The sequence below is a fragment of the Terrapene carolina genome, unplaced genomic scaffold, assembly GCF_002925995.2.
Source record: "Terrapene carolina triunguis isolate 2854851 unplaced genomic scaffold, T_m_triunguis-2.0 Scaffold374, whole genome shotgun sequence".
In the NCBI taxonomy this organism is placed as follows: Eukaryota; Metazoa; Chordata; order Testudines; family Emydidae; genus Terrapene; species Terrapene triunguis.
Window position 1 is genome coordinate 297,907 of NW_020664725.1, and position 27,141 is coordinate 325,047.

The window sequence follows — 27,141 nt, forward strand, 5'->3', positions numbered from 1 at the left end:
CCCCACTACAAAAAGGATGTGGACAAATTGGAGAGAGTCCAGCGGAGGGCAACGAAAATGATTAGGGAGCTGGGGCACATGACTTATGAGGAGAGGTTGAGGAAACTGGGCTTATTTAGTCTGCAGAAGAGAAGAGTGAGGGGGGATTTGATAGCAGCCTTCAACTACCTGAAGGGGGGTTCCAAAGAGGATGGAGCTCGGCTGTTCTCAGTGGTGGCAGCTGACAGAACAAAGAGCAATGGTCTCAAGTTGCAATGGGGGAGGTCTAGGTTGGATATTAGGAAAAACTATTTCACTAAGAGGGTGGTGAAGCACTGGAATGAGGGGTTACCTAGGGAGGTGGTGGACTCTCCATCCTTAGTGTTTTTAAGGCCTGTCTTGACAAAGCCCTGGCTGGGATGATTTAGTTGGGGTTGGTCCTGCTTTGAGCAGGGGGTTGGACTAGATGACCTCTTGAGGTCTCTTCCATCCCTAATCTTCTACGATTCTATGGTGTCCTTCACATGTATGGGCCTGGACCTTCCTGTTGGGTTCTAGCCTATGTGCAACAGGGCATTCCCAGTGGGGGCCTAGTGCATGTGGGGCTGGGGGGGTTAGTGGAACCTGAAGCCTGTGTGGGACAGGCATTCCAATGGGTTCCTAGTGTGTGTGGGTCTGGGCCTTGCAGTGGCATCTAACGTGTCACATAACAGTCCAGTGGAACCTAGCCTCTGTGTGACAGGGCATCCCAGTGGGACATTAGTGTGTATGGGATAAGACATTCCAGTGGGGTCCTAGCATGCGTGGGACAGGGCATTGCAGCCTGTCTCCTTAGTGTTAGTGGCACAGAGCTTTCTACTGGGACTCAAGTGTGTGTGTATTGGGGTGTTCTATTGAGTCCTACTGTCCTAGCATGTGTGACAAAGGTTGTTTCAATGGGACAATAGCATGTATGGGATAGGGTGTTACAGTAGGTCCCTAGCATGAGTGGGTTCGTAGAGTATGTGGGACAGGGCATTCCAGTGGGGTCCTAGAGTGTGTGGGACAGGGCATTCCAGTGGGGTCCTAGAGTGTGTAAGAAAGGGCGTTCCAGTGGAGTTCAAATTACGAATTTGACATACGTTATTTTCAATTTTTGGCATCCCAGAGGAGTTTTGACATTTTTGAGTGGGACACCTTGGCCTTTCTTTTCCCCTCCCCCTCCTTTGATTTTCTTTTCTATCCTTTTTTTTTCTTTGCAGAATACAAAATGAAATCTGATAGAAAAAATTCTGTGTTACAAGATTTTTCTAAGCTGGTTAATCACTCAAAAGTCAGGAAATGCAAAAGTTAAGACTATACACACAACCATAACCTGGTCTTATGCATATGCCTTATGATACATAATATGTTCACAGCCATAACTAGTTAGATTATCACACACAGTTTCTCAAATAATACACTGCAAAACCATATTAAAGAACATCAAGACTGCTAACTCTGCATTGTGATATAGTCTTTCTTGACAGGTTACTATTTCCCAGAACCCCTCATTCAGGGTGAAATTCACCCCTGTGCAAAGGGTCAACACAAGATCTACGCGCCACGTAAGTCCCATTTTACACCCTATTTTGTTCAGACAATTTAGAATCATAGAATCATAGAATATCAGGGTTGGAAGGGACCTCAGGAGGTCATCTAGTCCAACCCCCTGCTCAAAGCAGGACCAATCCCCAACTAAATCATCCCAGCCAGGGCTTTGTCAAGCCTGACCTTAAAAACCTCTAAGGAAGGAGATTCCACCTCCCTAGGTAACCCATTCCAGTGCTTCACCACCCTCTTTGTGAAAAAGTTTTTCCTAATATCCAACCTAAACCTCCCCTACTGCAACTTGAGACCATTACTCCTTGTTCTGTCATCTGCTACCACTGAGAACAGTCTAGATCCATCCTCTTTGGAACCCCCTTTCAGGTAGTTGAAAGCAGCTATCAAATCCCCCTTCATTCTTCTCTTCTGCAGACTAAACAATCCCAGTTCCTTCAGCCTCTCCTCATAAGTCATGTACTCCAGCCCCCTAATCATTTTTGTTGCCCTCCACTAGACTCTTTCCAGTTTTTCCATATCCTTCTTGTAGTGTGGGGCCCAAAACTGGCCTCACCAATGTCGAATAGAGGGGAATGATCACCTCCCTCGATCTGCTGGCAATGCACCTACTTATATAGCCCCAAATGCCGTTAGCCTTCTTGGCAACAAGGGCACACTGTAGACTCCTATCCAGCTTCTCGTTCACTGTAACCCCTAGGTCCTTTTCTGCAGAACTGCTGCCTAGCCATTCAGTCCCTAGTCTGTAGCAATGCATGGGATTCTTCCGTCCTAAGTGCAGGACTCTGCACTTGTCCTTGTTGAACCTCGTCAGATTTCTTTTGGCCCAATCCTCTAATTTATCTAGGTCCCTCTGTATCCTATCCCTACCCTCCAGCATATCTACCACTCCTCCCAGTTTAGTGTCATCTGCAAACTTGCTGAGGGTGTAGTCCACGCCATCCTCCAAATCATTAATGAAGATATTGAACAAAACCGGCCCCAGGACCAACCCTTGGGGCACTCTGTTTGATACCAGCTGCCAACTAGACATGGAGCCATTGATCACTACCCGTTGAGCCCAATGATCTAGCCAGCTTTCTATCCACCTTATAGTCCATTCATCCAGCCCATACTTCTTTAACTTGCCAGCAAAAATACTGTGGGAGACAGTATCAAAAGCTTTGCTAAAGTCAAGGAATAACACGTCTACTGCTTTCCCCTCATCCACAGAGCCAGTTATCTCATCATAGAAGGCAATTAGGTTAGTCAGGCATGACTGCCCTTGGTGAATCCATGCTGACTGTTCCTGATCACTTTCCTCTCCTCTAAGTGCTTCAGAACTGATTCCTTGAGGACCTGCTCCATGATTTTTCCAGGGACTGAGGTGAGGCTGACAGACCTATAGTTCCCTGGATCCTCCTCCTTCCCTTTTTTAAAGATGGATACTATATTAGCCTTTTTCCAATCATCCGGGACCTCCCCCGATTGCCATGAGTTTTCAAAGATAATGGCCAATGGCTCTGCAATCACATCTGCAACTCCTTTAGCACCCTCGGATGCAGCGCATCTGGCCCCATGGACTTGTGCTCGTCCAGCTTTTCTAAATAGTCCTGAGCCACTTCTTTCTCCACAGAGGGCTGGTCACCTCCCCCCGATGCTGTGCTGCCCAGTGCAGCAGTCTGGGAGCTTGTTTGTGAAGACAGAGGCAAAAAAAGCATTGAGTACATTAGCTTTTTCCACATCCTCTGTCACTAGGTTGCCTTCCCCATTCAGTAAGGGGCCCACACGTTCCTTGACTTTCTTCTTGTTGCTAACATACCTGAAGAAACCCTTCTTGTTACTCTTAACATCTCTTGCTAGCTGCAACTCCAAGTGTGATTTGGCCTTCCTGATTTCACTCCTGCTTGCCTGAGCAATATTTTTATACTTCTCCCTGGTCATTTGTCCAGTCTTCCACTTCTTGTAAACTTTTTTTGTGTGTTTAAGATCAGCAAGGATTTCACTGTTAAGCCAAGCTGGTCGCCTGCCATTTACCTAGACATCGTCGGTATCCCATCTTTTTGGCGCAAAAGCTGTCAAAAATGTGGCAAAAAATTATATAATCAGAAAATATTTTTTCTAATGTTTCATTTCCCAAAATGGAAGTCCATCGTCCATCAAACTTTCCCTGTATATTCACCTTTGAGCAAAGAAAAGTGGCCCAATTCCGCTAGGCAAAATGAGTGCTAAGTGGATGAGAACTAAAATATTTATACCCATTATGCAGTTGCCTTGCCCATGTGCACACAAGGTCAATGAAGAATCATGCTTCAGGACTGGAAAACTTCAGCCCAAAAAGTTTGGAAAGTTACGAGCAACTGAAAAACAAGGGGTAGAATGGGAACACCTGTAATCTTAACTATCGTTTTGCTCGCTACTTTTCTGGATTTTTTCTATAACTAGGTATGCATGGATAGCATTTGTAGAATCCACAACATAAAGTGATAGTGAAAATGTGCTAGCATATATAGCTCATGTAAATATGCAACAAAGTTAGCTGCATAATTAGTTGCCTTATCTCCTGAATTCAAGCTAAGGAAGGCTATACTTGAGGAAATGTACAAAACATGGTCCACTATCAAAATTTTTAGAATAAATACCCTAGAGATAAGAAAAATGTATATTAAAAGTCTAAATCAACATCTATATATGTAAGGTTATAGAAAAATATATTATATTGTGCTACTTGCAATATAATATATAATCCTGAAATTACAGGCTGTATTGTAGTACATATGCACAAGGGGGCAGAGTTAAGCTTATGTATATAACCTTAATTTTGATGCTGCTTGATTCTTAAATCCTTAATTGTGCCACTGTGAAATTCTCTTAATGGTGGTGGGGGTTTTTTGTAGGGAATTTGGTCAAAATTGTAGAGAAATGGTGTTCCTACTCCTTTCCCCACTTTTTAAACATTTTCTTTATGCTATAGCCTATTTTAACTAGTGATGGAAAATAGAAATCTTCCCATGACTCTGACTCAATTTTTAAAAATATTTTAAATGTAGTTTAAGAAGCTATTGTAATTATAGAGAATGCGCATTAGTATGTTTTTGGTGATTCTAGGCACAAAGCCAAAATGCCTATAATTAGTACACAAGTAGCCTACTATTTACTGCATACCATGGTGTGGTTTATTGCTGTACTAAGCTGATCCTAATTTTTTTGGAAGTATCCAACTGAGGCTGAAAAGATTGTCCCTCAGGTTTCAGTAAAACTCTACATTGCATGCCCTTAGATGCAACTGCATCAGGGGTCTGATCCAAAGCACACTAAGCTATGTCTACATTGTGGGCACTTTAGCAGTGGATCTGTAATATAGATGCTTCCTACAGAGACAAAAGGGGGTTTTCTTTCATCAGTAGAGCAGTGTCTACATTGGGAGTTAGACTGGTATAGCTACAGTTCTTGCGGGGGTGATTTTTTCACATCTCTGAGCACTGTAACTATGTCAACCTAACTTTTAAGTGTGGACCAGGCCTAAGTTGAAGGAAAGATTCCCACTGGCTTCAGTGAGCTTTGGATAAGCCCTAACAGTAACAGTCCCGTACAAAGAGCCCTCTACACACCCAGAGTAATAGAGAGATAAAACAACCACAACAACAAATGCTCTATTCACCCAAACCCAAGAAAGCTATAGTTCATAAGCTTTGCTCTGTGGACCAGCGGTGGTCTGGAGGGAGGTGGATAGTCACATAGGGTTTGATTTTGCTCTACCACAGTCAGGAGAAGATTATCTATTGACTTCATTGGGCGCAGGATCAGGCACATAGTGCTGGCTTTTTGGCTTGTTTCCCTCTGCAAGATTGCATTAGAAGAGAGCTAAACATGCACTACATACCTTCTTCATATGACTTTTCCATATAAATAGTTACTGTAGCCTTCACAGAGATGTTACATAATGGGGTGGGTCTCTGCATTTGTGAATGTGAGAGGAGTTTTCAATTTCTGTCAAGAAATAGCTCACACCATGAAAAAATTTGACAGGCCCCCACACTAGAGGATTAAAAACTGAATTCAAAGAAATAAATAATCCATTTGTATGTAAGATCACTTCCATGTGCCCACAACTCTGTCTGACCTGTAGAACAAACTAACCCTACCCCAAATTCAGTGATGCTCTCAAACCTAAGCCACCAGTATGAGTGCAAAATAAAAACAGAACAACTACCGAATCATTGACCATAAACCTGAGGTGGAAAATAACAGTAAAAAATTACAGTAACAAAACTGAGACAGGAAGAAATGTGCAATCAACTAAGAGACACCATCTCCTGCAACACCAAAACATAAATGCAAGTAACAGTTTGTCTACATGGGGACATCCAGGAAACTTAATCCAAACTGAAGCCACTTTAATTCTGAATAATAGTATCTATATGGGATTTAAGGATGTTTAACTAATCCACTTCAAATTCACACCTTTAGTTAATTTGGATTAATTTTCCTGGATGTCCCTGTGTAGAAAAGCCCCAAGAAAAATGTTTCTTTAGATGTTCAAAAGTAAATAAAGACTTTCCATTAAAAATTGAGCCGGAAAACTGCAGAATCTGATTGTACCAGTGGTCTGATGAATTGATGCTGGTTGTAATGGACTGGGGCATAGGCGGTCTGTCACGTGTGCCCTCCCTCCCCCATAGAATGCCAAGTGGACAGAAAGATTAACAAGAATCACTGAAAGATGAAACTTTAACACATGAAGTGAAAACAGGAAATGAAAGTTAAAGAAAACAAAAGTGAATCTGACCACTCTATAATGCAGTATACCGTACTTTGTCTTCCCATCAAAGGAATTCCAAGGGCTTTACAAACATTACCAATTGCATAGTTTGTCATACCAATATATAATATTATTGAATTGAAGATTATTTTCTAGAGCACTAGCCTCTTTACTTAGTAGAGTTTTTTGTTTGATTTCGTTTCTTTCATATCGCACACGATTCTGTAAGCAATTTGGTTTCATGCTTCCATCACATTAGCTTGCCCTGCAATGGCGAGAGAATAATGGTACATGTCATTCCTTTCTAGTATTTGAACACGGTTATTCCATATGAGAAGAAAGGGTCGCCTCCCTCTGTGGAAGATCTGCAGATGCTGACAAACAGTAAGTTCCTGGGTTTGCCATACATATTATATCAGAATGCCATTTTAGGGTATCATTTTAGGGTCTGTCAGTGATAGGGCCATTTGGGTGTAGAAGGACTTGTGAAATTCAGCAGGATATTAGACCCTCTATCATTTTGACTCTATCATTTTGACTCTACTGAGCTTGGTTCTGACCTAGAAATCCCAAATCCCAGCAGATGTGGGACTGAGGCTCTCTTTGAAGAAATGTATACATTTCATGACAATCATATGCACTGGGTTTCATTTGCAGGCTTATATGTTCAGAGCGGAGCTGAATGAGACATTAGCCAAAATAAGAAAAGGCAAGAAAGGCTGTGTTCTTTCAGGATAGCACAAGGAGCGGGTGTTTTTCAAATTCCTACAAACAAATAACATTCTTCTTCCTTATTTATCTGATTTCAAACTATTAGACTTTTCTTTTTGCTGGCAATTAACTTCCAGCTGTCTATACGGGAAAATCAGCATGTGCAAGAACATTTTGTAGGTTAAAAGCTATTTCATAAACATCCAACATCTATTAGTTAATGAATTTAGCCCCTAGCTCTAACTTAGAACAGAAAATAAAAGGCTGATATGTTGTGACAAGCCTGGTACATTCTGGGAAACTCCTTCGGTTCCTTCTGTGTCTCCATGGCAACTGTGTATTGTATTAAATGAAGCAAACACTGGCTCCTGTTCTTCTGAAAGGAGTGCTATGAATGGCTGTTTTATACAGTTTCTGCATAAGTGACAGTTTGTGAGCAGTGTCAAAAACTGCTTGTCTCTAGTACCAAAAAACTTTCCAGAAAGGTTACCAAGGCTAAAATCTTTTTTGCATAATTAATTAGTGTGTAAAATTGCATCAGGTTGTGCTGAAAACATACGTTATATTTAAGAAATTATTTTTATTGAGATAGAAGACATCTCTCAGTGTTCTTTGAAGAACAACCAACCCTACATTCACAGTCCCCTGAAAAATTAAGGGCTTTCTATTCTGTTCACTAGAGATTCTCGTCCCGCCCACATCACCATGGTCCCAGAGCGCTTTCCAGCAGCGCATTAGTGACATGATTAATATCTGTCACGTGTGCCCTCCCTCCCCCATAGGATGCCAAGTGGACAGAAAGATTAACAAGAATCACTGAAAGATGAAACTTTAACACATGAAGTGAAAACAGGAAATGAAAGTTACAGAAAACAAAAGTGAATCTGACCACTCTATAATGTAGTATACTGTACTTTGCCTTCCCTTCCAAGGGCTTTACAAACATTACTGATTGAAACCTCCGGCTTGCAACAGAGGTGCTGGAACAATTTTTATAGTGAGGGTGCTGAGAGCCATTAAACCAAACTGTAAACCCTGTATATAATGGAAACCACTTATAGCCAGCACCTCTAACAGCACCCTAAGTTCCAGCATCTACGGATTGGGAAGTATTACCACCCATGTTTTACAGATGGTCATATGGACATGACATGACTTGTCCAAGATCACACAGTATGTCAATTTGAGAACCCACAAATCATTCAGGCCCAATTTGTCAAAGCAGCCACTGATTTGGGGTATCCCAAATTTGGTTGCCCAAGTTCAGACACTCAAAATCAACCCGTCATTTGTAAACAATTTGGCATCAAACTCTATGTGATATATATTGCCCATGGCACCATTTTGTAGATTGTCCATATTTTATTTCTAGTACACTTAGAACACAGCATATTTTGAGTTTAGAAACTTAATTCTAGGGAAATTGTGGTGAATCATGGGAGCTGTAGACCAGCCATGTAGCCTGGCCCATAGAAGGGAATGAGGGACCCAAAATTAAGACTCCAAGAGACACCATGATGACATTTCCAAATTTAAATTTTCGGTTTCAAACTACAAGTTTTCAGACAAAAATGTTTTGCTTCAATTTTTCTCTGAAAAGTAAATTTTTTCATATGAGTTTTTTCAAGCTGCTCTCCTTCATTCCTTTACTTGTAAAAAGAGACTGAAAACGGAAATGTGTGTTCTTCTTTGAGTACTGCCCTATGGGTGTTCCACTCTAGTCCAATAGTTCTAATAATCTATGGACCTGTCTGTAATGGACAAAACTGGAATCCTCACTTCTTGTGGGTACCATGTGTCTGTCAGTACCATGGGTCCCCATCGTCAGGTAGAACAGGACTCTCCATCCTTTTCTGTGGGTGCTCCTCCATTGGATGATATTGAGGAGGATGAAGGAGACTTCCAGTTGGTCTCTTATATTTCTGTTCAGAGTTCTCCAACATATCTGTTCAGTCACAGGGAAGATCACACTTGTCATCAAGGGTGATGGAACCAACCCTGCCTGAAACTCCCCCTCCTATGTGGGTCCCCCGCAATGGACATACTGGGACCAGTGTAAGAACCCCAGGACTAGAACCAAGATCTGCGGAGCCTGGGATGACTGGTAGTCCCACAGTGACACCAGGAGGCCATGCAGAGGCACAGACAGGGAGCACTGTGATAGGTGTGGCAGGAAATGCTGCCCAAGAGACCCAGAGTGATGGTATCCTGCAGCCCTCTGATTTCCATGCCCTCTATTTAACGCCAGGAGTTGTCCCAGGAAGTCGTCTGGGCAATCACACAGACTTCGGCCTGCTGCAACATCAGACCCTGTGTGATCTCCTGATCTTCAATCTTCAACTCCAGCCTGACTCTGACCCTGATTCCTGACTCTTAGTTCTAACCTGGTACTGCCTCTGATCTCTGGTCTTCAACCCCAGCCTGACCCTCACTCTTGCTTACAGAACCTGGATCTTGCGATCCCTCCAGCTCCTGCACAGTGACAACCACCCCCGATGAGCAGACTTCAGCCCAGTCATGACCAGTAGGCCAGACTGCCTATGTCCCAGTCCATTACAACCATCACATAGGGAGGCCAGAGTCATATGGTCCTCTCCTCCACAAACAGCCTTCCCATTGAGGAAAACATTTGAGGAGCAGGAGGCCAGGGCAGATAAAGAGGTCACCTCTCAAACACCTGTTTCATCCTCATCTCCAGAGGAGGCAGTTATGCCTTCACCACCTTCCATGACCAATGATTTTTGGAAATTTCAACACCTCTATAGAGTAGCTGACACTCTTCAGATTCCACTTAAGGAGGTTCAGGATTCACTCACAGCACAAACTGTTGGATATCCTGCAGTCAGTAACAACCTCTAGGGCAGTGTTACCCATTAGTGAGAAACTCCTGGATCAAGCTAAGACTGCGAAGCAAATACCTGCTGCCATTCCACCAACGTGTAAACGGGTGGCTAAGAAGTATTATGTTCCCCCTAAGGATTCTGATTCTTTGTTCTCACACCCTCCTCCTAACTCCCTGGTGGTGAATGCAGTAAATGAGCAGGATAGACTACACTTTTCCAAGTCTACCCAATATGACAGAGACTAAAAGAGACAGGATCACTTTGGATGGAAGTTCTTCAGCAACCCTGCAATTCAGGATCGTGAACTATCAGGCCTGGCCAAATATAAATTATATATGCATACATTACATAGGGAGCAATTGCAGTCCATCATCTCAGTGGGCCAATTATTGGCCAGAACCACTCTTCAAGCATCCTTGGATGGTATGGATGCTGCTGCCAGGTAGATCTCCAGAATGGGAAAAAATCAGAAAAAGAGAGAGGATATAGAAAGAAAGCAGGATCAAATAAGTGAACTTCATCCCTTTCTTTCTTTTTCTGAGTATCCATTTAGAAACTAGTTCTCATAGGTGTTGATGGGAGTGGCAGTCTGACAACCATCCTCTCTTCAGCAACAATGCCAGACAGTTCTCAATGATTCAAGAGCGTAAACTGCTAAGCTACCAGTAGTATTTTCAGCAGCATCAGCGTGTGTGGATGTGGCAAGGTGACGAGGCCGAACTGAGAACTATGCAAGGGAAACACCCTTCTAGGGACACTAGGCCCTATCTGGCCCCTACTCATGCAGGCTCAGGGAAAAGAGAAACTCCAGGGCACAGCGACTCAAGCCAGCTGAAGCAGCTACAAAAGCAGTTTCAGCAGCAGGCACCATGGGACATTGATGATGTCATGAGAATATGCTTTCTACATTAGACATGTTCTTTCTTCTAATGATTGGCTCTGGCTCTACCCTCTGGAATCCCTCTCCATCTCCCTCAAGTCTCTTCACTACCGTCTCACTCAAGCTATCCTCCATGTCCCCCTCTCCTCTCCCTTCCCTTATTTTTCCTTTTAGTAAACCTCTTCCTGCCTTCATTGAATATAGATAGGGAAAAAAACATCCAAAAATTAATAAAAAGAAATAATTGCGGAACTAACATGACATTTGTAAACTATGCCTCCATTCACTTTGCTTGCATATTATATTCTTTGTCCCACTCCATGTATGCCCTGTCTATTTAGATTGTGAGTTCTTTGCGGGGAGGGACTGTCTCTTACTCTATGGCCCTGATCCTGCAAATCTTTACTTATATGCTTCACTTTACACACTGTAAGATAGGTGCATGTATTAAGTCTTTGTAAGATAAGGGCCCCTGTTTGTACACTGTCTAATACAATGAGGCTCTGATCTTGGTTGCAGCTTCTATGTGCTCCAATATAATAAATAAATACTTTGTAATTAATGACTGTATCATAATGCATATGCACGTGGGAGACAAATTAAAGTTGCATGGAGACTCTTAGATATAGCATTTTCTAGCGTTTAAGTGCTTGACTTCACAACCTAAATAACATTTTTTTAAACCAATTCTGTCATATGCAACAGTAACAGCCATTGCACATGTCAGCAGGGTTTGAACTCTAAACCTTCAGAACGAAACCTGGGCAATGGAGAGTAGAGGAAGAACATTTTTGTGTGTCCTGTCTGCTTCAGAGTGACACTGGAGGATCATCATGTCTGGGAACCAATCTGAAGTGCAGATGGAGTCTTTGTGGTAGGCAGGCTCTGGGAAGCTGGGAATCATGCTCAGAGTAGATGAATTTTTCAAGTTTTAGCTTCAAGTCTGTACAAGTGCTACTGAGCATATGCAAATGATGACATTCTGGGTTTTTAATTTGGCCAAATCTGTGTGGATTTTTCACTGGGTTAGCAAAAAGCATCTATCTGACCATCCTGCATCCTCAGTAAGGTTTTAAAAATACAGCCAGCTCTCCTGGACTCCTTTCCCCCTCATGTTGTTCTCCCAGGCAATCCTGCCCATCAGTTCCGTGAGGGAGTCAAAGTCTGCTTTTCTGAAGTCCAGGGTCCATATTCTGCTGCTCTCCTTTCTTCCTTTTGTCAGGATCCTGAACTCGACTATCTCATGGTCACTGCTGCCCAGGTTGCCACCCACTTCTACTTTCCCTACCAATTCTTCCCTGTTTGTGAGCAGCAGGTCAAGAGGAGCACGGTCCTAGTTGGTTCCTCTAGCACTTGCACTCTCCAAAACTTTCCTGGATTGTCTGTGCACTGCTGTATTGCTCTCCCAGCAGATGTCAGGGAGATTGAAGTCTCCAAAGAGAACCAGGGCCTGTGATCTGGAAACTTCTGTTTGTTGTCCAAAGAAAGCCTCGTCTACCTCCACCTCCTGGTCTGGTGGTCTAATGCAGACGCCCACCACACCACCACCCTTGTTGCTCTTGCCTCTAAACTTAACCCAAAGATTCTCAACAGGCTTTTCTCCAGTTTCATACTGGAGCTCTGAGCAATCATACTGCTCTTACATACAGTGCAACTCCTCCACCCTTTCTACCCCACCTGTCCTTCCTGAACAGTTTATACCCATCCATGACAGTGCTCCAGTCATGTGAGTTACCCCCACCAAGTCTCCGTTATTCCAATCACATCATAGTTCCTTGACTGTGCCAGGACCTCCAATTTTTCCTGCTTGTTTCCCAGGCTTCTTGCATTCGTGTACAAGCCCCTAAGATAACTAGCCGATTGCCCTACTTTCTCAGTATGAATCAGGAGGCCTCCCCTGTTGCACCCTCCTCCTTGTGTTTCCTCCCAGTATCCCACTTCCCCACTTACCTCAGGGCTTTGGTCTTCATCCCCCGGCAAACCTAGTTTAAAGCCCTCCTCACTAGGTTAGCAAGCCTGCCTGCAAAGATGCTCTTCCCTCTATTTGTTAGGTGGATCCCATCTCTTCCTAGCAATCCTTCTTCCTGGAACAACATCCCATGGTCGAAGAATCCAAAGCCCTCTCTCCGACACCACCTGCGTAACCATGCATTTACTTCCACAATTCGATGGTCCCTACCTGGACCTCTTCCTTCAACAGGGAGGATGGACAAGAACACGACTTGCACCTCAATCTCCTTTATCCTTCTTTGCAGAGCCACGTAGTCTGCAGTGATCCACTCAAGCTCATTCTTGGCAGTATCATTGTTGCCCACATGGAGAAGTAGAAAGAGGTAGCAGTGTGAGGGCTTGATCAATCTCGGCAGACACTCCGTCACATCCTGAATTCTAGCTCCAGGCGCACGTCTCGAATTTCCCAGTCTGGATGGTAGATTTTTACCTTTATATATGATATTACATTATAATATTCTAATATTATATATTTAAAAGTTAAACATTTCAGTGTTTCTGAATTAATTTTTTAATGACTATTACATGAGAGTTTGAAATTTTGACTTTTTGTTCTGATTCAGAACATAAACAGATTTCAGTACTTTGGAATTTCACCGGAGATGGAAATTCCTTCTTCTAACCAGCTCTATTCAGTACCTTCATATTCAGATTAGGGATCTCTATTACTTGAGGTAAAGGAATAAGTGGTAGCAGATGTCACTTTTTTAATCTTCTATGAGGTAAGGTGTTGCATGCTAATTGCTAAACCAGTGGTCTCCAAACTTTTTTGATTGCACACCCCTATCAGTAAAAATTTTTTGAGCACACACCCCTAATATATGTATATTTATTTATAAATTATATTCATATACTACTGTAGTAATATATGTACATTATAAAACATACACAAAAAATAGAAATTAAAGGATGAGATAAAGATGAAATAATAAAATTTTTTTCAAAAATATTGTTTAACAGTACAAAAAACCTTTTTGCTCTCTCAAAAAATATCATTAATAATTTTTTTAGTGAGAGCAATGTGATTGAATATGCTTCATTATTTCTGAAAATCTTGGTTTAACACTTTGTGATACAGCGATTTGAAGTTCTGTTTTTTTTTGCCGCTTGGGTCGGCAAAAACCCTGGAGCCGGCCCTGCTGGCAGGGAGTTAGGGTGCAGGAGGGCGCTCAGGGTGTGGGAGGAGGCTCAGGGCTGGGGCAGGCAGGAGGTGCAGAGCACTTACCTGGGGCAGCTCCTGTTTGGTGCAGGGGGTGTGCAGCGCGGCACCGCCCGCATGACCGTGATTCTGGGAGCAGCCCCCCCCGGGCAGGCAGGGCCACCTGGAACGCAGGGGCTTTAGGGGCTGCAGGGCCCTGGGCTAAGGGGGCCCCGGGGCCCTGGCTTGCAACTCTAAAGCCCCTTTCAGAATGCGGCCCTGAGTCCTCCAGCCCTTTCTTGGTAGATCAGATGCCCTGCTGGGCTCTGTTAGGCACCTTAGGCTTGGGTCCTTCCCAGCTGAATAAATGGAGGTACTCTCCAAAATGCCACTTATTTCTGGGGCTCCCCAACCAGTGACTATTTGGTTTAGCCCAAACCTTTTTTATTTTTTTAAATTTGGAACGGCCAGTAAGCCAAACAAAAAGTTATTCACCCAGCTGTAGACAAGATCTAATAGATAGATGAGGTAGACAAATGGGCAGGATGAGGGAGGATGAGATAACAATATAATAGGATGTATTTGCATAGATTTACTGGGTGCACAATGCACAGGTGAAGGAAGACAATCAGTAGCAGAGCCTGTTTTGTTCAAATTTCACACACACACACACACACACACACACACACACACACACACACACACACACACACAAATCAACCTTGTGCTGAGAGCAAGCATGAAAAACTTCAGCCTAAAAAGAATGTTTGCTATGAAAGGAGCATTACCACCTCAACAATAGCATGCACTGGCATGTCTGCTGCAATAGAGGAATCATTCCCTACAGGGCCGGCTCTAGGCACCAGCAAAGCAAGCAGTTGCTTGGGGCGGCAAATTTGCAGGGGCACAAGAATCCAGCATGGGAGCTGAGAACCAACAGGGGGCCCTGGGAGCTGTAGTTTGTTGGTTAGCTCCCTGCTTATAGAGCCAGCCCTGGAGCAGGGAAAGAACTACATTTCCCAGCATTCCCTCGGCCGCAATTAACAGGAAAAGGAGGGGGAAGGCGCGTGGAACTGAAACCTCATGCTGAAGCTTGCTGTGAATGGTAGGGATAGAGCCAGCTCTAGGTTTTTTGCTGCTCCCCCTGCACCCCCATGTTGCCCCAGCCCTGGACTCTCCCCCACCTGCATCTCCTGCCGCCCTGGGCTCTTATCTCCCCCCACACACACCTGAACCCCCTGCCACCCCAGCTCTGGCCCCCACCTGCACCTCCTGCCGCCCCAGCCCTGGGCTCTCCCCCAAAGAAAGAATTGGGTGGACTAAATGGACAGTGCACCTCTCTATCTGAAGCCTAGCAAGGGAGATCCCACTAGAATTTAAAATGAAAAGTAAGGGAGGGGAGGCTCTACTAGGACCTGGGCAGCTTTAGATACAGTACCATGCACGTAGGAGGATTTACACTTCTGAGCCATGGAAGCAGAAACTGACTTTTCTTTTCCAGATTTAGCTAATATTCAGAAAGGGAATCTAGCACCTGCCTTCCAGATTTGAACACCCTCAAAATTCAGGAGTGCTCACGCTCAACTTGAGCAGCTGTTACTTCATTTCTCCCAAATCAAATATACTGATCCACTGTAACTTGCTGTAGAAAAATTAGAATAAATTGAGCAAGAAATGCTTCCCAGTGGTTATTAGGACTGGAATTGCTATTTTCAACAGCCATTGCGTATTTGTTTTGTTGTTGTTTTGTTTTAGTTTTATTTGTTTAAAAGGAAGACAGTAATATTGCATTGGCAAATTCCCCATAGAAAGAAAGAGTGGAACAAAAGAATAATAAAGGCACCTCAACTTTTCCTCATTTATGTAGGACAGTCTTATAATATGCATCCAGATATCCTTCAATCACACAAGCTGAAAATTGTTCCACTTTACTGCAGTTCTGTAACCATATGGGAACCAATCCTGTCTGTGTTCTGTGCACATCCAAAATTCCTGCTGAATGACCCGCCCTGGGAGCGAGTTACCGGTGACCCAGGGCTGGGGCGGCAGGAGGGAGCAGTTGTGTGTGGGGGGGGGGGGGGGGTGCAGGGCTTGGGGGGCAGCCAAAAATTTTTTTGCTTGGGGCAGCAAAAGACCTAGAGCCGGCCCTGATTCCCTACTGGAGTGGAATGTGGATGCCAGGAGGGCTGAACAATTTGTATAATGGGGGTGCTGAGGGCCGTTGAACCAAACTGTAAACCCTGGATATGATGGAAACCGCTTCAAGCCAAGAGGTGCTGCAGCACCCTTAGTTCCAGCACCTATGGTGGAAGCTATTTAACAATGACTAGCAGCAGTACAGAAAGTGAAGAGGAATCTCATGTCCACTTTAAACTACAAAAGAGTTTATTGTGGCCAAGTGTTAGAACTGACTGGGATTTACTAGGTTTACAGCTATGCTCTTGAATGACTTTTAAACTTTAATGAGTCAAGAACTTGCTATTAAGTGTTCCTCTAAAGCAGTCAGCTTCTACACAGCCCAGTGACCCTAACACCATGATGGGATATTGATTTAATAGTCGTTCTCAGATAGATTAGTCTCAATTACACCAGTGTAAATCCGGAATAATCCCACTGATCTCCATGGAACTGCTCCGATTCATACGACTGTACCTGAGTTCAGAACCTGGCTCCAAGAGAGGTGATTGCCACTCACTACCTCAGCATTACTTCCAGCAGCACCCTAGGGTGTCCTGGCAATCTAGCCCAACAAGGCTTGTATTGAAAAATCTAATGAGATCACAGCCCAAGATAGCATGTCTGCAGAACATTGCAAATTATTCCTTATTGTGCCCCCAGGGTCAGCATTACCATCCTGTCTTATTACTCAGGAACTTAAACTGAATTAATTAATTAATTAAATGAGAGAAAGAGAGCGAGAGATAACGTGGTACTGATTCTGGGCTGCAGCTTAAAGAACTTCTGGGAGTTCTTTAATTTTTATTCTGTATATTTTCACAGTATCAACTGTTTATACAATGTCACAGCACTAAAAGGTCCCTGTTTATACACGTGCACATATGCATGCTTACACATAGCCCTCTTCCACACCCACACCCACATACCTGATAGATATGAGAAACTCCCATTAATTGTGTCCTGTGGTGGGAGTATAAGGTCCCTGGTTTCACTGAACAATTTCTAGGCCCTGGCTGAAAGCCAGGCATTGGTGTGTGGCTGAAGCCATAAAATTCTTCTGCCTTTCAAGGGTCATTCTCATGATTGTTTCCTCTTTTTCCAGTTCTTTTTGCAATGAAGGAGGATAACGAGAAGGTCCCTACATTGCTAACGGACTACATTTTAAAAGGTAAAATTTACAACCCCCAAACAACCAAGACAGCTCTAGACACCAGGATAATTTTTACCAACTCAACAATTATTATTTTCTGAAGACCAACAGTGAGCTTGGCCTTTTACAAACATATCCAGAGACCATTTCAGACTGGAAATAAGCCATACGTTTTTAACAATGAGAATAATTAACTACTGGAACAATTAGCCAAGGGTCATGGTGGGTTCTGCATCACTGGCACATTTAAAATCAAGATTGGATGTTTTGGGGGAGGTTCTGTGTCCTTTGCTATACAGGAGGTCAGACTAGAGGATCATAATGGTCCCTTCTGGCCTTGGGATCTATGACTGCACTGGTCCTGGCCCAAAAAGCTTTCATCTTGACTCAAACAAAACTGTTCAGGTAATGGTAGAAACTCAAGTGGGTGCAAAAATCTTGCATAAGTCATCATTGAACAGCTTCATGGAAAAGTGTTTGAAGACCTTGCATTGTGTCCAGCAGGGAGCATAGTGCTGTTATGCTCAATGGGCTTTGGATTAAATCATACAGCCTTCAAACTGCAGGTCATGATGTGGTGCAAAGCAGCACACAGAGAAATAAATTAATTACAGTTGCTTAACATTCATCGTTTAATTTCTCGAACAGTATTTTTTCTGTTCTGTAAATAGTAATAGACATCATTCACAATCATATTTAATAATTAAAAGAAATTAATGAGTAATCACTTAGTTAAAAGCACTTATTTAGTATTTAGTACAAATTACAGCAAATTACTTGCAGACTATACATTACTTCACTACGGACAAGAACTGTATCATATTTGTAGACCAGTTTGCTTTACCAGAAACTATAGTATAATTTACTGGTTAATATAATTTTGAATAATTCAGTAATAAATAGAGCAACACAATGAGCAACAACAAAGGTTAAATGTGAATCACATAATATAAAAGATATGTAAAAACAGATGCAGCTAAAGGACCAATTTTATCAGTTTCCCCCTTGAGGAGCCTGTCTCTCACTGAGCTACTTTATACGCCTTCTGCCAAAGGTGATACAACTTCATTCCACAACCCAAAATGTTAATTAAAAATTTAAGTTTACAAATTTAGGTACAGGGATCTCTTTGACTTATCCAATCATGGTTTCAAATTCAGGGGTAAAACATCAATTCCATTGGTCAATTGGACACATGTTCCCTCCATAATTGTGTTTTGTTTGCTGTGTAACCTCCATTTCCCACCTATGTGGTGCTGGTCTATTCCAGGCACTCAGCCGTACTGGGCATACAAGATGAGCCCTCTCTGAGGGTTCCGTCTCGTCATTACTAAGCCCCAGCTTGGTTGCATGGCCCTGAGGGCATCACACTGGTAAACTAATCTCATGTGCTTCTCCATGCAGCAATCCACAGTAGCTACCTACCACCAGCCATGAAAGTGCCTTACCAGTACCTGAGGTGTCTTGGTCCTAAAGACAGAGTCCTCTAGAACTCGCACCAAGGGGAAACACATTCGGGTTTTGTAGATATTTCTCTTTTTAGTTCGTGGTAGAGAGACATAAACCTGCATGGCCCCTCTAAGAGGGCTGCAGTCAGGAGTTAGGATAACTACCGTAGCCAACTCAAGGAGGACATAAGCTTCCTTTAACACTTGTGTCTCATCCTTATATCAATTTAATATTTGCTTGTCAGTGACATGATCCAGCACTTTCCCTGCCTCCAGGTCTTAAAAAACTTCTTTAAGTCTCATTAATATGTACATACTGTGACGGGTTGGATCACAGAAACACCCTTGGGAACTGCCAACTGATGTGTCAACAATATTTCTGCCCCTGCTTTCCCTGCCAGCCTGGGACTCCAGCACCCTGTCTTTTTGAGCCAGACATGCCTCATTGTCATGTGGAACTCATTGCCAGGGGATGTTGTGAAGTTCAAAAGTATAAGTGGGTTCAAAAAAGAATTAGATAAGTTCATGGAAGATAAGTCCATCAATGGCTATTATACAAGATGGTCAGGGATGCAACCCATGCCTCTGACTGCCAGATGCTGTGAATGAATGACAGGGGATGGATCACTCAATAATTGCCCTGCTCTGTTCATTCCCTCTGAAGCATCTGGTATTGGCCATTGTCAGAACACAGGGTACTGGGGTAGATGGACCATTGGTCTGACCCAGTATGGCCATTCTTATGCTCTTATGTACGCAGGCTGTCTCTCGTAGGCTCTCAATGCCCTGCCTGCTGATGCCAAGGCAATGTGGAAGCTGCCTGAATCAAAAACAGAGAGGACAAGAGCCAGACCTGGTGGGTGTGGGGGGTGTAGATTGGAACAAGGAGCTGGGGTAGAGTGAAGGGAGACTGGAACTAGAGATTGGAAGGGAGCCAAAGAGAAGCTGGGACTGGGAGTTATGGGGAAACTGAGACTGGCTGGGCAAGAAGACCTGGACTAGGATCTGGGACACAGAGGACATTGGGAATGATTGGGCAGGGAGACTGGGACTGGGAGCCAGAGAGAGAAATTGGGCAAGGCCTAGGAACCAGTGGTTGGTTGGGAAACTGAAATAGGATGAGAAAACAGGAAGGGGAAGGGAGGACTGTAAAAAGGAGACTAGGACTGGGAACCTGTGGTACAGAGGGAATGGGGGAGGAGACAGATCTGACAAGGAGCCAGGTTGTGGGGGGAGAATTGGGATTTGCTCAGCAAAGAGACTGGGGAAAAGAGTCAGATAGGAAGGGACACAAACACTGGAAAAAGAACACTGGGAGGGAGACTGAGACTGGGAGCCAGTGGGGATGGGGAATGTGAATGTGGGGGTGACTGGAGGTGGGGCAGGGAGAGAGATGCTTCAGAGGAGGAGCTGGGAGGGGAACTGGGACTGGCTGGGCAAAGAGACTGGAACTGGAAGAATGGGGTGAACACTGGGATGGAGGGGAGGAGACTGGGACAGGGAGTCCAAAGGGGGAGACTAGGACTGGCCGGGCAAGAAGAGTGAGGCTGGGATGAGAATTCAGAGGAGTGGAGACTGGGACTGACTAGGTGACAGGAATAGGATTGGGACAAGGAGCCAGTAGTGGGAAAGAGATGGGACTTGGACAGGGGTGAGTTGGAAGGGAAGGGGCAGAAGGCCTCAAGCTTGGGGAAAATGGACAGAACAGTCTGTGCCCATTAGAGAACATTCCCCTTCAGAGCCTGTAATGGAATCCAAGATTCCTGAGTCTCTCCGTTCCTCTGCTCTCAGCTAATATCAGTGAAACCCACTGGCAAAGTGTCCCATCCCCCTCAAGAGCTGGTCCACGTAGAGGATTACAGTCTACTAATTCTATTAGTTACTCCATTAGCTCCTCAGAGCTCTGTGCAGTGGATCTAAAGGTTCCGGTCCTGCTAATGACCCATGTTAATGTCCATATGATGCTACATGATGCAATTTCTGGTTTTTCAGTTTGCTTTTTTTAAAAACTCGGTAATTACACCAAAAATTAAAAGAACATTATTAAGTTTGCAAAGTCAAGCACTCAAAAGGTAAGAAATGCCAGAATTAAGGTTGTCTGCACAGCCTGTATGCATTATGACACAGTCTTTAATTACATAATCACATACATTTTTTCCACAGGACTACTTCTACCCACAACCTTAATTCTGGCATTGTCTATCTTCTGACTGACTTTGCAACCTTAATGTTCTTTTCATGTATTGTTTGGTGTGTAATACACTAGTATACTGTAATACTAGAGGCCTAGAGTCTCTTCTGTGCCCAGTTTCAGCTGGGCACAGAAGAGATGGGGGGAATGTTGGGAAGCGGATTATGGCTCCCTGATTCTTTGACCACTTTTACACCAGTCAGAGCCTCACCATGTGGCTACTCTAGGGGCTACTCTAAACCCCACTAGCTGGTAATAATACCTATGGGACCAGCCACCAGCTGTGGGCTGCTCTCTGGTTATACCCCTTCCCTTCCTTTCCTTATTTGCTACACCAAGGCAGCAGAAGCAGAGATGGCTGGATGAAGCATATAGTGTCTTTCTTCAGCGGTGTGGGTATCCAGTGCAATAATTGTACAAAGCCCAGAGTTGTAGTGTGGCGCTATTGAACCATTGCAGGGACAGTCCATGCTAGTGATAACCAGCTGCAATGTTTGTGTTAGAAACAGTGCTCTTGTGTGCCAGTGTTCTCAGTCACTACATCTCTAAGAAGTGAAATATTTTCCTGCCTCATACTACAGCAACCAGGTCCTGAACTATCTCATTTTCTCTCTTCCAGTGCTCTGCCCTACCTAATCTGCCTTTGGAGCCGCAGTGCAACACGAGACAACAAGGCCAGAGTCATTCCATCCCAGGGACTGCATGATAGAGTAAACTCCAAAACATGTATTTAAAAATGTATAGCATTAACCTGGATTAAACATAAGCAAAAAATATTCCTTTGCTGTTGGCTTCTAGTCCTAGTAATCATTGAATGCAAAAGTGAAGGCAGGTGCTGCTATTTTCTCTCTTTGCCACCTGACATAATGAAGAGACAGTCCTTCACCACACACTAAGTATTTTTGTTGCAGTTTCCCAAACCATATCACACTATGGGACTAATTTTGAAATACTGAAATAAACTTTCATTTAATTAAAAGTGGTCACACTTCTTGGAGAAGCAGCTGCCTTACGCCAGCTTTGAATTCAGATTCTCATGGCTGGGCTCCTTACCCCCCTCAAACAGACAAATGTAACTTTGGAAAAGAAAATACTTTATGCTCTTTACCTTAAAAGAGTTCTTTGGAGCCAGAGATTTGTTTTACAAAATGTTAAGTAGAAGACAGACTAGATGGACCTCCTGAGGTCTCGTCCAACCCTAATCTTCTATGATTCTACAGTAGAATTCTCAGTGGAAGTGGAAACTGTCCATAGAGTCATAAATAGCTGAGCTAACATGCCAGTCCGAGCCTTTGCATGAATCAGGAATATTCACTTCTACATCCCCATGTATCTATGCTCTAAACTCCTAAGCCAAATCCATCACTGGTAACATCTTTCTAACTTCTTACTGATTCTGCAGTGACGGTGTCTTGATTAACTCATCTGGATCAGAGTCCATTGTATCTGCTACACAGAGTAATTGTGTAGCAGGTGTAGTAAATTTTCAAAGGTCCCTCATAATTGTACCTAATAGTTGGCACTCTGATAGGGTGTCCACCTCACACAAGACAGAGCAGGTTAAATGTTGTCAATTAACTTGTTTTTGGGGAAGAGCCAGGGATTGAGAGGCTAATTGAAGGTGGAGCCCAGCTGAGAGGGAATAGGTGGGGCTGTTATAAAGCCAGAAAGTTGGCAGTAAAGGGGCTTTAAGGAAAGTAGTCTGTAGTTTCTCCCTGGGAGAAGAGAGGTGTGTTTGGGGTTACAGAGTTAGGTAGTCTGCAATCACCTGCTGGGAGGAAGGAATTTGGACTGATAAAACTGGAAAGAGGGGGAGGCCAGAAGATAGGACTAGAGAAATAGGAAGGAGTCCGGGGGAAACAGCAACAGGGTCTAGATGCAAGCAGACCATAGTTACTGGAAATAGGGTCACAGGACTGGATCCTGGAATAGTGGGTAAGCCTGGGTTCCCCTACCAGCCAGCCAAAGACTGCCTGGGACAGTCGTCCAATGAGACTTTGATATCACAGAAAGGGAGAACAACTGTGACCTTGCAGCAGGAGTCATGAAGGAGTACGCTGAGTCCCAGACAGAGAGAGAAAGGGGGGCCCCCCTGTGCAAAGAAAGGGCATCAGACCTGGAAGGAGCTAATCCTCTAAACTGCCAAGAGGCTGAGTGAGTTGTGTTGCAGGCACATACACAAAATCCCATCTTTGCACATGGAAGTGAACATTTATATGCCCAATTACTTACTGAGTACACACACAGATGGGAATTTACACAGAAACCAGATTCAAATTTCACAGCACAGTTTAGCAAGCCTCTTTAAAAACTAGGGCCTAGATCCACAAAGGGGCTTAGGCATTGCAATGCCTCACTTTTGGGAACCTTGTCACCAGTGGACCCCACAGCTCAGAGTTAGGTAACCTGGGTTCCAGGTACAACGCACGGGGAAAGACAAACGCCCAGGATGGAATCCACAAAAGCCAGCACTCTGAGGAGGGAGCTGCCTAAGCTAGCTAATAGGCAATTCAGAGCCCTGCCCCTTCCGAGAGAGAACTCCAGGAGGGAGATGCCTATCTCAGCTGATGGCTCCTCTCTTGGAGTCAGGTGTCTAAATAAGGCAGTGAGGAATCAATTTGGAGTTGGAAAAAACCACCGCAGGGTCCTATGTCATGCAAGTTCGCAGGGCCATTAATCTCCTCCTGCTACTCAGGAATGTGACTCTCAACAGTGTGCAGAACACAGTGAATAGATTTGCAGCAATCGGGTTCCCGACCTGCAGGTGGACGATAGACAGCACACAAATCCCTATTTTGGCACCAGACCACCTTTCCACAGAGTACATCAACAGAAAAAGGCTGCTTTTCCATGGTTGTGCAAGGGCTTGTGGATCACCCGGGACGCTTCACCAACATCAGTGTGGGCTGGTCAGGGAAGGTGCATGACTGTTCAGAAAGTGCAAGCAGGGAGATTTCCCCCTCCACCCCCCCCCAACTGGTGGATTAACATTGGTGATGTTGAAATGCCAGTAGTGATCCTGCCTTGGGCAGCCTATCCCTTGGCTCATGAAGCTGTAAACCAGCCACCTCGACAGCATAAAGGAAGGATTCAGCTACTGGCACAGCATGACAGTTGAATGTGCCTTTGGCTGTTTGAAGGGATGCTGGCGTTCACTCACAAGATTGGACCTCTGTGAGAAAAAGAGCCCAATGCTTATAGATACCCGCTGAGTCCTGCGTAATAGCTGTGAAGCAAAGGGGGGGGAGTTACTGGCAGGGTGGAGGGGGATCAGCTGTCAGCTGAATTGGAACAGCCAGATACAAGGGTTATTAGAAGAGCTCAACACAGAGCTATGTGGCTCAGAGACGATTTGAAAGACCATTTTAATAGTGAACTAGAGTAGTGTGTGCGGTTGTATTGTGCTCTACCTGGCCTGCTCTTCTGTGGCCCGATATGAAGCCTGTGGTGATTGCTGTACATGTAGAGATATAACATTATCAATGCATCTGTTATTAGTGCTTGTGACTAATCTTATGAGTTGTGTGGCACTGTGCAGTAACAGGTCGCTTTCAGAACTGATGAGCACCCGCCAGCATATGTTTTTAACTAATAAAGATGAATTATGTTTCAAATCACAGAATTTTATTCTGTAACCAAATCAGTGCAATCCCCACCAACCCCCGCCCCCCCCAAAAAAAACAGAACCCGGGCAATTTAAAAGCAAATATATTAAAAACTTAATAAAATTTACTAAATTAAGAGATCAGAAGATATGAAGGGGAAAGGACATGCATGCCCATTTCAGCTACATAAAATCAGCAGTGGCGTTGACAGGTCAGAGTATGTGAAGCTATGGTTGACTTTCATGGCCCCCAGAATGGAGTGGCTGGGGTACTGCAGCAAGCCCTGATGCCACAATGAATGTTGAGGGGGTATAAGGTGGTCCCAATATTGAGTGGGCTGCAGAGGGAAGGACGCTTCGGCTTGTTGACTCTGCAGGCCCACCAGAGTCTGCAGCATGTTTGTTTGCTGCCTGAGACGCCCCATTATGTCCTGATGCATCTCCTTCTCCTTGTCCTGCACCTTTCATCGCTCCACTTTGTCCTTCTCCAGGACATCTGCAATGTTCATCCTCCAGGACCTATGCTCGTTCTCTGATGAAGCACTGGTTTGCAGGATCTCATTGAACATGTCATCCCGAGTCCTCGTCTTTCTTCTCCTTATCTGGCTCAGATGTTCTGTGAGTGTGAAGGCCGCAATGGCAGCAGTTGCAGCTAAAACACACAGAGGTATCATTGTCAGTATAGTCATTATGGAAAGCAAAATTTAAGAAGCTGAAATCACTCCCCTGCTGGATGACATTTAGGGTCGATGTAAACACTGGAATGGGTTACCTAGTGGAATCTCCTTCCTTAGAGGTTTTTAAGGTCATCCTGCACAAAGCCCTTTTTTGGATGAGTTCATTGGCGATTGGTCCTGATTTGAGCTGGGGGTTGGACTAGATGACCTCATGAGGTCCCTTCCAACCCTGATATTCTATGATTCTATGATAAGTAAGTTTTTTTTTTTACATTCAAACTAGGTTCCCCTATGTACATTGATTGACTTTATGCCAGTCCGGGAGAGGGTGTTAGTAAGTTATTATAATGGGGCACAAATTTGCGTCTACACAAATACACAACTAGGTTCACATATACTGTCTTATGTCAACCTAACTGTGTAGTGTAGACCAGGCCGTCTCGAATAGCAGAGCCAGAATAAGAACCCAAATGTCCTTCCTGCCAGCATGATGATTCAGTAGACTACATTGCCTTCTATATATGAAAATATCAATCAAGACCAATGATGCAATGCATTGAATTGGATAAGAGTTGGCTAATGAAATCTGGCAGTTGCAGCTAAAACACGCAGAGATATCATTGTCAGTATAGTCATTATGGAAAGCAAAATTTTAAAAATGGGGCGCATATGTGAGAAACAAGTTTTTATGATCAGCCTTGACAAAACCCTGGCTGGGATGATTTAGATGGTCTTGGTCATGATTTGAGCAGGGGATTGAACTAGATGACCGACTGAGGTCTCTTCCAACCCCAATATGCTATGATTCTATGAATATGGAGTCCACTCAGAATTTAACAGCATCTCTAGAAATGTTTAATTTAGAAGAAAATAAATGAGGTGTTATTTGAATCTCTTCACAAGGAGAAGGATTTAGGCCCAGGTATTTAGGTGTGGCTCTTATCAGGGTGCAACATCTAACTGGCTTAGATGTCTAAGTCTCATTTTCAAAAGTGACTTGGGGCCAGAATTGTAAAGGTATTTAGGCACCTAAAGATGCAGATAGGTGCCTAGTGAGATTTGAAGTCAATTGAAATTACATGCGTAGGCACTTTTAAAAATCCCACCAAAATACTCTATTTGCATATTTAGACTCCTAAATCCTTTGTAAAGCTGGCCCTTAGGCATTTAGGAAGTAAATCCTCATGAGATTTAGGGCCAGTTTTTATGCTATTTGGGCGCCTAACTTCCATTGGTTTCAACAGGGGGCAGGTTCCTCGATACCATTAAAATTCTGGCTCTTTAAGCTAATTTGCAAAAGGACAGGTCCATAGGACTAGATCCACAAAGTGATTTAGGTTCCTAAATGACACAAAATGCTGAAGTCCAAAATTTAGATCGTCAAAACTACTACTCAGCTGCTACCTATCCCTATAGCAGCTAGGTTTCCACCAGTAAAGAGACACGAAAAGCTGCTAGTGGGCATGGGCAAAACCACTAAGCTGAACTTCTCACTGCCTAGATCATGCCTCTGGCCAGGCATGAGTCTTAAACTAGCCTTCACCCACCTCGCTCATCTGTGGGGGTCTGATTTAGAAGGTGTACACCAAGTCCAAAGCACTCATCATCTGTGTGGGGCACCCAGGTTCAAGTCACTGCTCTGCCTCAGTTAGTACAGAGATTTAAACCTAGATCTTGCAACTAAGGCAAATGCCCTAGAGCCACTGGGATGTAGGGAAAATATACAACAAACTGGAAGTGAGGATGGAATGGTTAAAAAACGAAGAAGAGGAGAAGACAGTAAAGATAAAATGGCTGCTTGTGTCATTATGGACAGCTTCCAATTTAATGAAAAAGAGGAAAAATTTGAAACATTTGTTCAAAGATTCAAGCAGTATTTTTATGCAAAATGCAAATAGAAGATAGTGATAAACAAAGGGCTGTTTTCCTAACATTGGCATGAAAAACACCATTTAACATGCTTTAAAACTTACGTTTTCCACAAGAACCTGCTGAGCTGGAGACCTGAAC

At 43.8% G+C, this 27,141-nt stretch overlaps 1 protein-coding gene across 3 annotated transcripts in view; it reads left to right on the top strand.

The window, feature by feature from the left end:
* FEZ1 (fasciculation and elongation protein zeta 1) overlaps positions 1-21,755 on the top strand; it is a 121,514-nt gene extending 99,759 nt beyond the window's left edge. For all 3 annotated transcript variants that reach the window (XM_026657953.2, XM_026657955.2, XM_026657954.2), the window contains 3 exons: positions 6,610-6,685; positions 17,164-17,229; positions 21,470-21,755. In XM_026657953.2, the coding sequence (XP_026513738.1) occupies positions 6,610-6,685; positions 17,164-17,229; positions 21,470-21,486 (159 nt within the window). In that variant the 3' untranslated portion in view covers positions 21,487-21,755. The remainder of the gene's footprint in view (positions 1-6,609; positions 6,686-17,163; positions 17,230-21,469) is intronic.
* Positions 21,756-27,141: the final 5,386 nt, after the last annotated feature.